General features: G+C 46.9%; 4 protein-coding genes across 4 annotated transcripts; 3 read left to right on the plus strand and 1 right to left on the minus strand.

Annotated features, from left to right (window-relative positions):
* Window positions 1–1247: 1247 nt before the first annotated feature.
* On the plus strand, window positions 1248–5083 carry FPOAC1_006138 (uncharacterized protein; the record flags this gene model as incomplete). The annotated part of the gene is made up of 5 exons (XM_044850631.1): window positions 1248–1521; window positions 1569–1621; window positions 1675–2097; window positions 2161–2383; window positions 2442–5083. 5 exons carry the CDS (start codon window positions 1248–1250, stop codon window positions 5081–5083), a joined length of 3615 nt encoding a protein of 1204 aa, XP_044709343.1.
* Window positions 5084–6188: 1105 nt separating this feature from the next.
* FPOAC1_006139 (uncharacterized protein) lies at window positions 6189–7949 on the plus strand (the record flags this gene model as incomplete). The annotated part of the gene is made up of 1 exon (XM_044850632.1): window positions 6189–7949. The coding sequence occupies one exon, from the start codon at window positions 6189–6191 to the stop codon at window positions 7947–7949; it is 1761 nt and encodes a 586-aa protein (XP_044709344.1).
* Window positions 7950–8397: 448 nt separating this feature from the next.
* Window positions 8398–9474, minus strand: FPOAC1_006140 (uncharacterized protein; the record flags this gene model as incomplete). Its single annotated transcript, XM_044850633.1, has 1 exon — window positions 8398–9474. The coding sequence occupies one exon, from the start codon at window positions 9472–9474 to the stop codon at window positions 8398–8400; it is 1077 nt and encodes a 358-aa protein (XP_044709345.1).
* A 745-nt stretch (window positions 9475–10219) lies between these two features.
* On the plus strand, window positions 10220–11668 carry FPOAC1_006141 (uncharacterized protein; the record flags this gene model as incomplete). The annotated part of the gene is made up of 2 exons (XM_044850634.1): window positions 10220–10256; window positions 10311–11668. The coding sequence occupies 2 exons, from the start codon at window positions 10220–10222 to the stop codon at window positions 11666–11668; spliced, it is 1395 nt and encodes a 464-aa protein (XP_044709346.1).
* Between the last annotated feature and the right edge of the window lie 770 nt (window positions 11669–12438).

The following is a 12438-nucleotide window of genomic DNA, read 5'->3' on the forward strand; positions in this document are numbered from 1 at the left end:
ATCCAAGCCGATTACACACTATTTTGTTTATCCAGAACAAGAAGGTCCTACGTGAGCGATATTGAGGCAGTTTCCTTTGTTATTCTCATAAACCCAGACCTTGTAGCCATGTTAAATAGTGGAGTAGTTTGGTTTGAACCCATGTCAAGGAGGAACTGTAGTCTAAACGATTTCGCAGATTGTAGCCGTATAAGCTTAGCTTAATGTCAGGGGCATTTTCCCTCATATTCTGAGCTCAGCACTCAAGTTTCCTCTTACCTCCCTCGGCATATCTACATGCCCCCCCAACAAGAGGCCGGTCTACATGTAGTGGGGGTGACAAAGCGGGCGTTACAACATGTCAGATATTGTGATGCATAAAACATTTCACTCTCTTGTCTTGGAGGATGACACCGCTTCTGATGCTGTGCGGTTACGCAATTGGTCATTGGTAAGACGTTGAAAAGCATTCCAAATTTTGTATTTGGTCATACAGTAAAGCTGATGTCTCATTCGGCACTGTAGCACCCTGGTCCATCAGCCGCACCGCCTGGCCTGTATGCCAATCTCTTTAGATCACCTGCATAATCTGATGTTGTACAAGGCTCTTGGTGGATGGATGAGGAATTTGACCGAATCACACCCTCCCTACCTGAGATCCTCCGCCTGGGAGCCGGATGAACATCCAGGAGACGTCTTGTCAGCAAACGTGCAGACGCCAAGACCGGCAGTACCGCCGTGATGGAATACGAAATAAATTTTCGGCTTATGGTTGTACAGAACATTATGGTGTGTAGGATGCTTAGAAGATGTTGGAATACACATCAGAATCCTGCTGTTGGCTAAACTAGTAAGTATCAGAAACGTTGACCTCCTTAGTCTTGTGGTAAAAAATAGACAACCTACGAACTCTCATCTAAGTAGCATAAACTGATCTACTAATTTCGTCTTTTATGCTTCTGGTGGCCAAGGTTTCTGGTACCCTGATGATAAAGAATTTCATCTATGACGATCGAAGTCTGAGCCTCGTCCAATCGCCACAAAGGCGGACAACGCTCAGAACCTAGTCTCAAAAATAGGTAGTAGGGGATACCCAGCTCAATGTCTAGTTTCAATGCGCGGTTTTCAGGGGTCAGGTGGATCACTAGCTCCAGGACAAGATACCATATAAGACGTTCTTAAACCTTGTAGTCTATCGTGGTCGACCTTGAGTGTGTGCACGTCAACATTGCCAATATTCTTCTGCGAAACATTTCTTCTTTCTCAGAATGACGGCCAACAGTAACAATGAGTTTGGGAGGAGACTCATCCCCCAAATTCTTGATCGGCTTGCCATTGCTGCTCCAGAGCGTGTCATATATTCTATTGCTTCATTTCCCAATGACCAACCAAGTTTTCGAGACATAACTGCACGTGAATTCACAAAGGCTGTTGATAAGACAGCTTGGTGGCTACAAAGCCAGCTTCACTCAACGAATGGAAGCTCCAATGGAGATGCGATCTTATCATCAAAGGTCCAAGCTCTGGGCTACATCGGACCTCGTAAGTCTAACACCGACAGCATCTAGAAGCTTTCTAACATTTCACAGATGATATTCGTCATGTTCTCTTAACGTATGGTGCCGTCAAGGCTGGCTGTGCAGTGAGTACAGAGAACCACTCAAATGCTAAGTGATGATTCTAACAGGTATTTAGGCCCTATTTCTTTCACCTAAGAACAATGTTACTGGTGCCCTAGCCGTACTCAATGCTGCAGACTGCGGCATCTGGGTTAAGCCAAAAGAGCAGCCAATGATTCCTCTTCTAGAGGGGATTCTACAGGAGAAGTATTTGAAGATTCTTGAGCTCCCCAGCATAGATGAGCTTCTCGATGCTGAGTCTGTGGAACCTTTTCCCTTTGACAAAACATTCGGAACCTCCAAGAACGAGCCCTTCTGTATTCTTCACACATCAGGGACGACTGGCGTTCCAAAGCCTATTTTTTGGACTCATGCTCTGATCGGAACCATGGATGCTGTCCGTTTACTTCCACCCACTGAAGGTGACGGCGGACTGGCTCCGTGGATGGATAACTGGAATCCTGGAGATAGGATATACTCTTCTTTCCCCATGAGCCATGTAAGCTTCCCAAAAATATGTTCCAATGCATTAAAGGACTGACTGGCCGTGACCGTGTTGTAGGGCGCTGGTGTGCTCATGGATATTGTGATACCCGCGCTGTGCAATCTGCATTGTATTCTCGGACCTGCAGGTGTTTTACCCAATCTCGGGTTGCTCGAACTGCTCGCCGACCATGCCAAGATAGATATCTGGAGCATGGTACCGTCACTTGCAGACGAGCTGGGCGAGCACCCTGACGTCTTGGCCAAGTTCAAACCTTCAAAGTTCATCTGCGCCTCAGGTGGTGAGCACTCAACCCTAGCTGACCATATTCCCAACCAGATGTCTGACTGTTTATCCAGGCCCTGTCAGTCCACTTATCGTATCAAAGGTCAATAAAGTGGTCAGAGTTCTGAATTTGACTGGAACGACTGAAGGTCTGTTCATCGGCAACCTATGGGTACCTAGAGAAGACTGGCATTGGTTTGCCTTTCATCCTTACTCGGGGTTTGAGTTCAAAGAAGTTCAGCCTGGCATCTTTGAACATTGGGTGCACAGGAACGAACACTGGGAGCTCTTTCAAGGCATCTTTCATACGTTTCCTAATCTTGATTCTGTCAACCTCAAAGACTTATATGTCAGGCATCCAACCAATCCGAATCTCTGGGCTTTTACAGGACGAAGCGATGATGTTGTCGTTCTTAGTAATGGCTACAAGATATCGCCCCTAGATACAGAAGCATTGATCACTACACATCCTGCAATTGACGGTTGTCTGTTGATTGGGTCCGGAAAGCCTCAAGCCGGCTTACTCATCGAGCTCAAGAATCCTTCCGAGAGAAATAACGAGCTCTTTGACAGTATTTGGGCAATGGTTGAGAGGGCGAACAATTCCACCTTCCAAAAGACACGTATTCAGAGGGAATATATTGCCTTTGCCGAGGCCGATAAACCCTTCATACGTACTGACAAGAGGACTATCAAGCGTCATGTGACATTGGAACTTTATTCCGATTTCATCGAACGATTCTATGACTCAAGAAACGAGGAAGTTGAGGATGAAGACTTCGATCAATTCACAATTGATACAACATCGAGCGAAACTCTTCTAGACTCTGTCGCCAAGATCATGAGATCAGTCTTGCCTGACGTCGAGGACGTTTCTCCCGATGAGGACGTGTTTGATCTGGGACTAGATTCTCTTCTGGTTGTTCGAGTCATCAGAATCATCCGCGCTGTCACAGGCCTAGAAGAGCAACTTGCTCCTCGGCACCTCTACGCTTATCCAACTTTGGATGAGTTTTCATCGCAGCTTGCAAGGATTCTGGAGCAAGAAAAAGCCAAGTCCGCCGTGGCTGAATACACCAACAGTGAAGGGTTAAATAGCAAACCACGGACTCCTCTAGGCACTGATTCGACCAATCTCGAAAATCTCATCGCTGAGCGGAGGCGGCGACTCGGGTCTAAAATGAACCCTTTTGATGCTGTGAACCCCAATCATTACATGGGTCTCAACTTTTACTTTGCTCTGAGGCCGGGCGTCAGCTTTGAGGAAGCCTTTGTTAAATTGCAGAGGGGTCTGGCGAAGGCTTTTGAGATTATTCCAGAGCTGGACGGCAGGATGATGCTGGCTTCAGAGCACGAATTCGGCTATAAAAAGGGAGAATACCGTATTACAATTCCTCCTGAGCCACTTCCTGTGTCTGCAAAGCCCAGGCAACTCGTTTACAAGGACTTGTCTCAGGTGCTCCCGTCATTCCAGAAGATGCGTGAAGCTGGGTTCTCACCGTCTTTGTTTAACGATGAACTCGTCCTAGACTGCCATCCATTTCCTCCGATGCCAGCTGATATCTTGTTTGCTCAAGCCAATTTTGTTGAGGGCGGGTGTATCCTGGCAACCAACTTCATTCACACTTGTCTTGATGCTGTGGGTGTCATGATGGCTCTGAGAGTCTGGGCTGAATGCTGCAGATATCTTGATGGGGATCATACATCAACTTGCGATTGGTTTGACCCCGAAAGCTTCAACCATGATCTTCCGGAGATCATCTGGGAACGAGCAGGATATGCGAAGCCTGTTCATGAAGTAGACCCGGGCACATGGGGTTATCTGCCGTTCCCAGAGAAGATCGCACAGACAACACTTCAAAACGACCTCAATAACGGAGAGGTAGATGCTACTCGGCAGAATGGCATAACGAAGAGTGTTCTCCCCCCAGCGCCTCAATTCGCGGGTAGCCCTGTTTGGCCAGCTGCCCCAAGCGAACGATCGCTAAACACGACCGTTTTTCTGCTTTCTGGCGAGAGTATTCACAAACTCAAGCAGGAAGCCTTGTCAGATGCAGATGCGAAGAATCGATCCACATCAATTATCGATGTTGTACAAGCATTCTTTTGGCGAGCTTCTATACGATCTCGCTACAGGGTGGCCAAAGAACATGGCAATCAAGAATTCAAGGCTGACGACATGTCAATCCTGGAAATGCCAATTGACGGAAGGCCCTACTTCTCGTCTCAATTGCCATCTTCTTATATGGGCAGCTTGCTCATAATGAACAGACCGAGCATGCCAATCGAAACGCTCTGCTCATCTGACACCAGCGTCGCACAGATTGCAGGTCTCATTCGAGAAGCAGCTGCCCGTATCACACCTTCTCTGGTCCATGACACGTTTACTCTTCTACGCTCAATGACAGATTACAGCAAGCCTGCGACGGCAAACATGGGTCTCGAGCATATGCATGCCATGATCTCCAACATGATGCTATTCCAGACAAGTGATATTTCATTTGGTGACTCGTTTTTTGCTGGCGGTAGTCCGGAGGCGATGCGTCCTCAGATCGAACGTGGCCACAGACGGTTCAGGTTCTTGGTCATATCTCCAATGAGAAAGGATGGTGGCGTGGAGTTGGTCATGGGTACGTTGCCTGAAGAGTTGAAGATGCTCATGAGCGATTCGGAATTTACCAAGTATGCGACACTCTTGGATTACAAAAAGGCATGATTTAAATGTTTGATCAATTTGTTTGCAAGTAGATTAGTAGTTATTTTTTATTTGTTCTGCGTGAAAATAATGGATAATTCACTGCGATTTTACTGCATTTTAGCTCTGTTGTTGTGATCTGACCAACCTGCTTATAATTGCGCTATAGAATGGCAAGTTTTAGGGCGTCAATTCACTATAAGTTAGTTACCCTGTGCCACTGTAGCACGCCTGGATTAGTGACGCATGGATGTAAAGATCAGCCAACATAAAAATAGCTTGGCTACCAACCTGTCTAAAATCACAAAGTGTTTTCATAAATTTACCTAAATCCCCTTCAAAGCTTCCTTTAGTCCCTAAGCTTAGCCCAGCCTCATTTCTTTCGTAGGGCCGGTTACTGTGAAGGGAGCGCCAGGAGGAAGCCAAGTCCGAAGCTATTGAGAAACACGCTCACAACCCCTGTCAGCCTGTATGTCAGGTCAGATACCCGCCACTCGTAGGATCGCAGCCAACGATAACATGCTCACAGGGAGAACAATACAGTAAAATACATGCATAAGCGCAGCACTTGCCCATGCTTAGCCTAGCCGTTGGAGCGGAACGGCTCGCAAACAAAAGAGCCCAAGGGTACCTTTCTGCCAGCTATCGACTCACTAAAATAAACCCTCCACTAACAATGTGCTCGAATACGAGCAGCATGTACAAACATAGCCATGAGCAATTTAATTTTCAGCCTCAAAATAATATGTGGTTAGCATCTAACCAATGTCTGGGGAACAGACGTTCCAGGCTATGCCTCCAAGATTAATGACATAAATCTAGAATTATCGCTTGGAACACCAGTTAGACTGACTGGTTGGCAGTTTGTGATGATGAGAGAATTTGAGCAAAATGTTTATTGGTTAGCCTACTCTAGAATTGAGTCAACGTAAGACTACAGTACAGCTCATGTTACACCCTTTACTCACAGTGGCCGTGGATCAGTGTAGCCAACAAGCAATTTCTCCTATCAATCAGGTATCTCTTTAAGGGGAATAGAGTGCTCTTCTTTAATATAACCGTCTCTCTCATTCTTGCGACTCTTTCTGTCCTTCCTCATACATCTTTCAATATCGCAGTAATCACCATGTCCCTCCCAAATCCGGTCGATTCCGACACCAAAGTTCTTCATCGAGTACACGAGGCCTACCGTGACAATCCAGACAATCCAGACAGAGATACCGAAGGCTCTTCCAGCGATGGTGCCGTTGACGCAGACTTCCAACAGGGCGTCCAGGATATCGAGGCCGTAACCCTCGTCTGGTCCAAGACTTCCCTTCTCGTCGCCTTTGTTTTGATATGGCTCGTTTACTTTGTACAAGGACTGGTGGGAGGAATCAGTGGTGCTTTGCTTCCTTATGTTACTTCCAACTTCGCCATGCACTCCCTTACGCCTACGACCAGCGTCATGAGTTCTGTCATAGGAGGAGTCACCAACTTGAGTATTGCAAAGACGCTCGACATCTTTGGTCGTCCTCAGGGCTTCATGTTCTGCGCTGTACTTGCTACCATCGGACTTATCATGTCAGCCGCTTGCAATAACGTCGAGGCCTACGCCGCATCCCAAGTCTTCTATACTGTCGGAATAAACGGTGTGGGTTACAGCCTCAGCGTTTTCATTGCCGACACTACTTCTCTCCGAAACAGAGGACTCATCCAGTCCATTTGCGCCTCCGCCAACATTATTACCGCCTGGCTGGGTGGTCCCATCGCCAATGCGTTTTTGGATGGTCCTGGCTGGAGATGGGCATTCGGTATGGAGAGTATTCTTGTACCAGTCGTCACTGTTCCCCTATTCGGCCTCTTCATGTTTCATTACCAGAGGGCCACTAAGCAAGGGCTTATTCCAAACAGAGAATCCAAGGGCTCTCTCATCAACGCAACCCGGTATTATGCCCGAGAATTTGATCTGATTGGTCTTCTCAGCCTCTCTGCTGGAGTAGCCCTCTTCCTACTACCTTTCAACCTCTATACGATGCAAGCAAAGGGATTTGGTTCCCCTATGATCATCTGTTTCTTCGTCTTTGGCATCCTTCTGCTCGTCATCTTCGGTATCTGGGAGAGGTTCTTTGCCAAGCTTTCGTTTATCCCATGGCGATTCCTGCTTGATCGCACTATCACTGGCGCTTGCATTCTTTCCTTCACTATATTCTTCAGCTATGCTTGCTGGGCTCTATACTTCACCTCAATCCTCCAAGTTGTGAATGACCTGAGCGTCACCAATGCAAGCTACATAGTATCCACCTACACAGTCGCCAGCTGCTTGTTTGCCATCTTTATCGGGTGGCTTCTATCGTACACTGGAAACTTCAAAGCTACCACCCTGTACGCCGCGCTTCCTCTTATGACACTTGGAACAGGCTTGATGGTCTACTTTCGTCAGCCAGACCAAAGTGTTGGTTATATCATCATGTCTCAGCTTATCATAGCTGCTGGTAGTGGTTCTATCATGATCACCGCCGAGATTGCTATTCTTGCTGCTGTCAGCGAACAACAATACTTTGCCATCGCCATTGCTTTGGTATCAATGTTTGGGAGCATCGGACAGGCGGTTGGCTTAACAGTTTCCTCGGCAATTTGGCAAGACGTCATTCCAAGAAAGCTAGCAGAGTATCTACCAGCAGAGGATCTTCCAAATCTTCCAATCATCGCTGCGGACATTGTTACTCAACTTTCTTTCCCAGTTGGCTCGCCTACCCGACTGGCGATTCAGCATGCTTACGGAGACGCTCACAAGCTCCTGTTCATTGCCGGTACGGTGGTCTTGGCTCTTGGTTTTGTCGGAACTGCGATGTGGAGAAATATCAACATTAAAGGTATCAAGCAGACTAAGGGACGTGTGGCTTGAGTTATATACAGAGAGGTTACTGTATTGGGGACCTTGGGCTTCATATCTGCGAGAATCATAGTTAGGTATTGATAAAACACCCAGATGGGCTTTTGGAAGCTAGTTGACGTTTTAACAAGAGAGATCATGGTCAAACGTCACTTTCTACTCTTTCCACATTTTGTTACTAGTCACAGAGCATACGTAAGTAGTATTAATGCAGAACATCATTTGAAGCTTATTCTGTAATGAGAGGTGTTTTTCCTTGTGACGAATAATAGTACAAAGTCGAATTGACCAAATCATGCCCACAGAGTGTCGGAAACATTGGCTGGTAGGGATACAAGAGACGAAATAATAGGCCAGATCATGCTACTTAGATCAGATTCTTAGATTGTTTATTTTTGCGCTCTAAAGATTAGAAGCTCACAAACTAGCATGCCATCTATCATTGTCTGCAACAATCCGGCTATCCTGCATGGGCAATTGTAGGAGTCGTTGGCTTGGTCTCGGTCGTCAAGACCCTCTTGAACCAATTGGCCTTTGCTTTGTTGGCAATATTGATCAGTGGTATCTGCGGATCGTCCATCATATCGAACCCATGGAAGGCTCCAGGCCAGATGTGCAGTTCGCATGTAGATCCGCAACGCCACAGGTTGGTAGCGTAGGCGACAGCAACATCGCGGAAGACTTCGCATTCTCCGGCGTCAATGTACGCTGGAGGAAGGTTCGAAAGATCTGTCTCTCTGGCGGGAGCTTGGTAGGGAGTGACATTTTCAGACCCACGTTCATCTCCAAGAATGTGATCCCAGATTGCGCGAAGCCAGTTTGTAGGAGCAGGATTGCCGTACTCAAATTGTTGGTCCGCCAGGCTCTCGCAGCGATCATCAAGCAAAGGTGAGTAAAGCATCTGAGCCTTGATGGGCACGGCTGGGGACTTTCTGTCTCGAGCCATGAGACATGTGGCAGCAGCTAGGGCGCCTCCACCAGAGACACCGAACACTGCGATTGCTGCAGGATCAATCCCTAAGCTCGCTGCATTTTCGGAAACCCATACAAGGCCAGCGTAACAGTCCTCAGCTGGACCAGGTGCACGCGTCTCAGGTGCAAGACGGTGCTCGACAGAAACAACAACGCAATCGATACCCGCCAGGAGGTCGATCACTTGGGTCAAGGCAGTGAATCTGTCACCGCTGACCATGCCTCCACCGTGTATGTGGTACAAGGCTGGGCGAGGTGACTTTGCTTTTTCTTTTGGTGTGAACACAGAGAGAATGACGTCGTTATTGTCAGGGCCAGTGACAACATGTTCAGCATGAGTCAAGTGAGGCTGGTCTTTGAGCACACTCTCTGCATTGTAGGTGTGTGAACCATGGGGGCATTCCTGTTCACCTGCTGCGACACCGCGCATCAAATCAAGACTGAACTCTTCAGGCAATGAAGCATAGTCGAGCATTGGGGCGAGAGCCGCATCATAGCAAGGTCGAGGAATTTGGATCCTCTTGTCAAGCTCTGCTGCTTGCGAGTAGGGATAAGGGTAGTTCATGATTGGGATTGTGAAATTGTGTAGTAAAAGCTGCTGGAAATGTCGAGGTTCAAGAAAAGTCTGATCTGTTTGATCCTTAACAAAGTGAACGTTTCTATCACATGTCATATGTATACTCTGAAAGAGAGAATGAGGTCTTAGTAAGATAGACAAGCGGTATCTGGGATTCACAAAGTTTCTGTCATCCGACTGGATCGCCGATGTTTCCAGAATAGGTAGGTCGTTCAAGTTGTCATAAATCACCGATGAGTGCTTTTGAGGCCATTTTGCTGACTTTGTGTAACCACAACAAGAATTGCCCCCCACCTGTCACAGGGCTGAGCGAGGTTGAATCCGATTTGACAGTCCTGGGAAAGCTGGATACGAGAGAGTTCATCCCGTTTCCATGCATATGTCGCGTCTTATCTTACTTCGTGTGGTCGCACATGGCAGGGCATATATAAGCAGACACACCCATTTCTGCCAACGCTCGGCACTCATTTTTTGGCTGACGTGAGTTGAATTTCGGGCACTGTGATGCCATATTGCAGTTTATAGAAGATGGTGTTGGTGAGATGAGCCTCATGGTGTTCTTGGGGAAACACCAGATGTCATTCACCGTCATGGAGGGCTGGGGCTGAATATTGTGATATCTGTAACTGTACTGAACCGTGGAATCTTAAGTCACTGTAAGCCATATAAGATCATATATTTGCTATGTAGTAGAACATTCGTATCAACCCATTCAAGGGAAACTAAATCGAAAATGGCCGAATATCAACTGCCAAAGATTCGTCCTCTGGGTAATCTCCGTCCAAGTTGTTAGCTACTCACAAATCCACTGATCACTTTGATAGGCAAACTTGAAGAGATCGCGGCTGCTGCACATCACATAGACTTCTTTACCAACTGTGCCATTTCAGCTCACTACAGAGCATCACCACCCTTGCCTAATATTGATCTTGAGCCTCTTGTTCTTACAGCTCTATCACAAATTCTCAATCAACATCCCATCCTCTTTGCTATACCTGTTGTACCAGACACTGAACAACCTTACTGGGGTCGCCTTCCTTCAATTGACTTGAGGCAGGTTGTGTCTTTTATTGAAAGATCTTACCCATTGTCTTCTGATTTACAGACTGATAACGAGCTTGATTCGCTACTTGAGAATCGACACAACACCAGTTTCAAGGCTGGATATGGCACCCTACCGGTATGGAGACTGAACATTCTTCAAGACTACCGCTCAGAGGATGGGTTTGTGGCCTCTTTTTTCTATCATCACTCTATGTGTGATGGAGTAAGCTCTCAGATCTTTCAAGATGCATTCCAAAGCGCTCTCTGCGATATCTCATCCGGCGCGGTAGAGATTCAGTCAGTTGGAGTTATTTCTTCAGACGATAGTACCATCTCTTCGCCTTTGGAAGATCTCCATCCCCTTCCTCTCCCTGAGAACCCACCGGTGCCCGATGCTGCCAACTTGAACGAGTGGAGAGGCAGTACAGTCAGCGTTCCTTGCAAGACGAGATACAAGTCGCTCTCGTTGTCGCCACAAGTTCTACAAACCTTTGCACAAGATTGTAAAAAGAACAAGACAACTGTCACAGCAGCGCTTCCGGCTCTTGTAGCCAAAATCCTGTATGATAGTCTTCCATCTACAACAGAGGCCTTGACATGCAACCTACCCGTCAGTCTGCGTTCTGATCTGCCGCCAAAGCAGGTCGACAATGTTCTGGGTAACTTCATCGATGCTTTCAAGGTGCAGTTGCTTCGGTCGGACTTGGACCAGAGCCCAGATGGCACTACTGCAATCTGGAAACATGCGAAGAAAGTTCAACAAACTACCCGGCGGTACTTCGCCAATGCTTCACCTTCTGGAGAGCCATATGCCAATGTGGCTGTGTTTAAACTCATTCCAGATATCAAAGCATTTCTGGCTAGTACTGTCGGTAACCCCAGAGGCGAGGCCTTCGAGGTCTCCAATCTTGGACATTTCCCTGAGCCCAAAAACCTCAAAGGGGATGGTCATCCATCTTGGCGTCGGGGCAAGTTATTACTGAGTCGGTGCGCATTTGCTCCTGGAGCCCCATTGGTGATTTGTATAATTGACAATGAGGAGTCTGTTGGTTTTGGCTTCACTTGGCAAGCTGATGTAGGTGATGATGAAGTCGTGGAGAGTGTGGTCAATGGACTGAAAAGTTACTTTCATTCTTAGATGGGGTTTTGGGTGGTGGTTTCTGTAGGGTCCGAAAAACGAATGGGATTGAAGTGTTGATGATTGTCACTTTGACGTCGCGCGAAGCAAATAAATATTGTTTTGAGATTGACAGGATGTGATTATTAAATGACTTCCGGGTAGCAGATGTTTCGCAAGCGTTGTCGCAATGTCTCTGAAGATTCTATGCAGGGGGTGAGTACATGGTCTATGTACTGGCTCCATCCACTGTAACTCGCTGAAAGTTGGGACGGAACGATGTGACCGTTCCCCGGGGTATGTACATGTCAGAAAGGTTGGCAAACATAAGAGACGAAATTAGTCAGTCACTCATAACTGCTAGTATCACACTTTTAGATCATTTATTTTTGTATCCTAAGCCTTAGACACCAATTTCCAATTGCCATTGCTGTATGGCAGTTTATACCGAACCGTTCAATCCATCATTGTCTTTATCCCCTCATCACACCTCGGTAAACTCGGCAATCAACTCACTTTCTCCTCATTGTATCCCACTCATTCTTAGCATGATGATTACCATTGCTTACGATATTTTCAATCTACATGTTACCAACTCGGCTGTGCATCCATCTTCAGTCAATATGAGGCCAGGGTCCAGAAGTCTAAACCATAAACCTTGTCAACAGCCAATCAGAGTACCACGCTTTCCTGTTCCGATACGACAGAAACACGTTCTATAAACAAGGTTTACGGCGATAGATCCCTTCTGAGTCGCATCAATTATGGTTCCTGCTTCTGAGACAAATGAG

This window comes from Fusarium poae, chromosome 2 (assembly GCF_019609905.1).
Source record: "Fusarium poae strain DAOMC 252244 chromosome 2, whole genome shotgun sequence".
In the NCBI taxonomy this organism is placed as follows: domain Eukaryota; kingdom Fungi; phylum Ascomycota; class Sordariomycetes; order Hypocreales; family Nectriaceae; genus Fusarium; species Fusarium poae.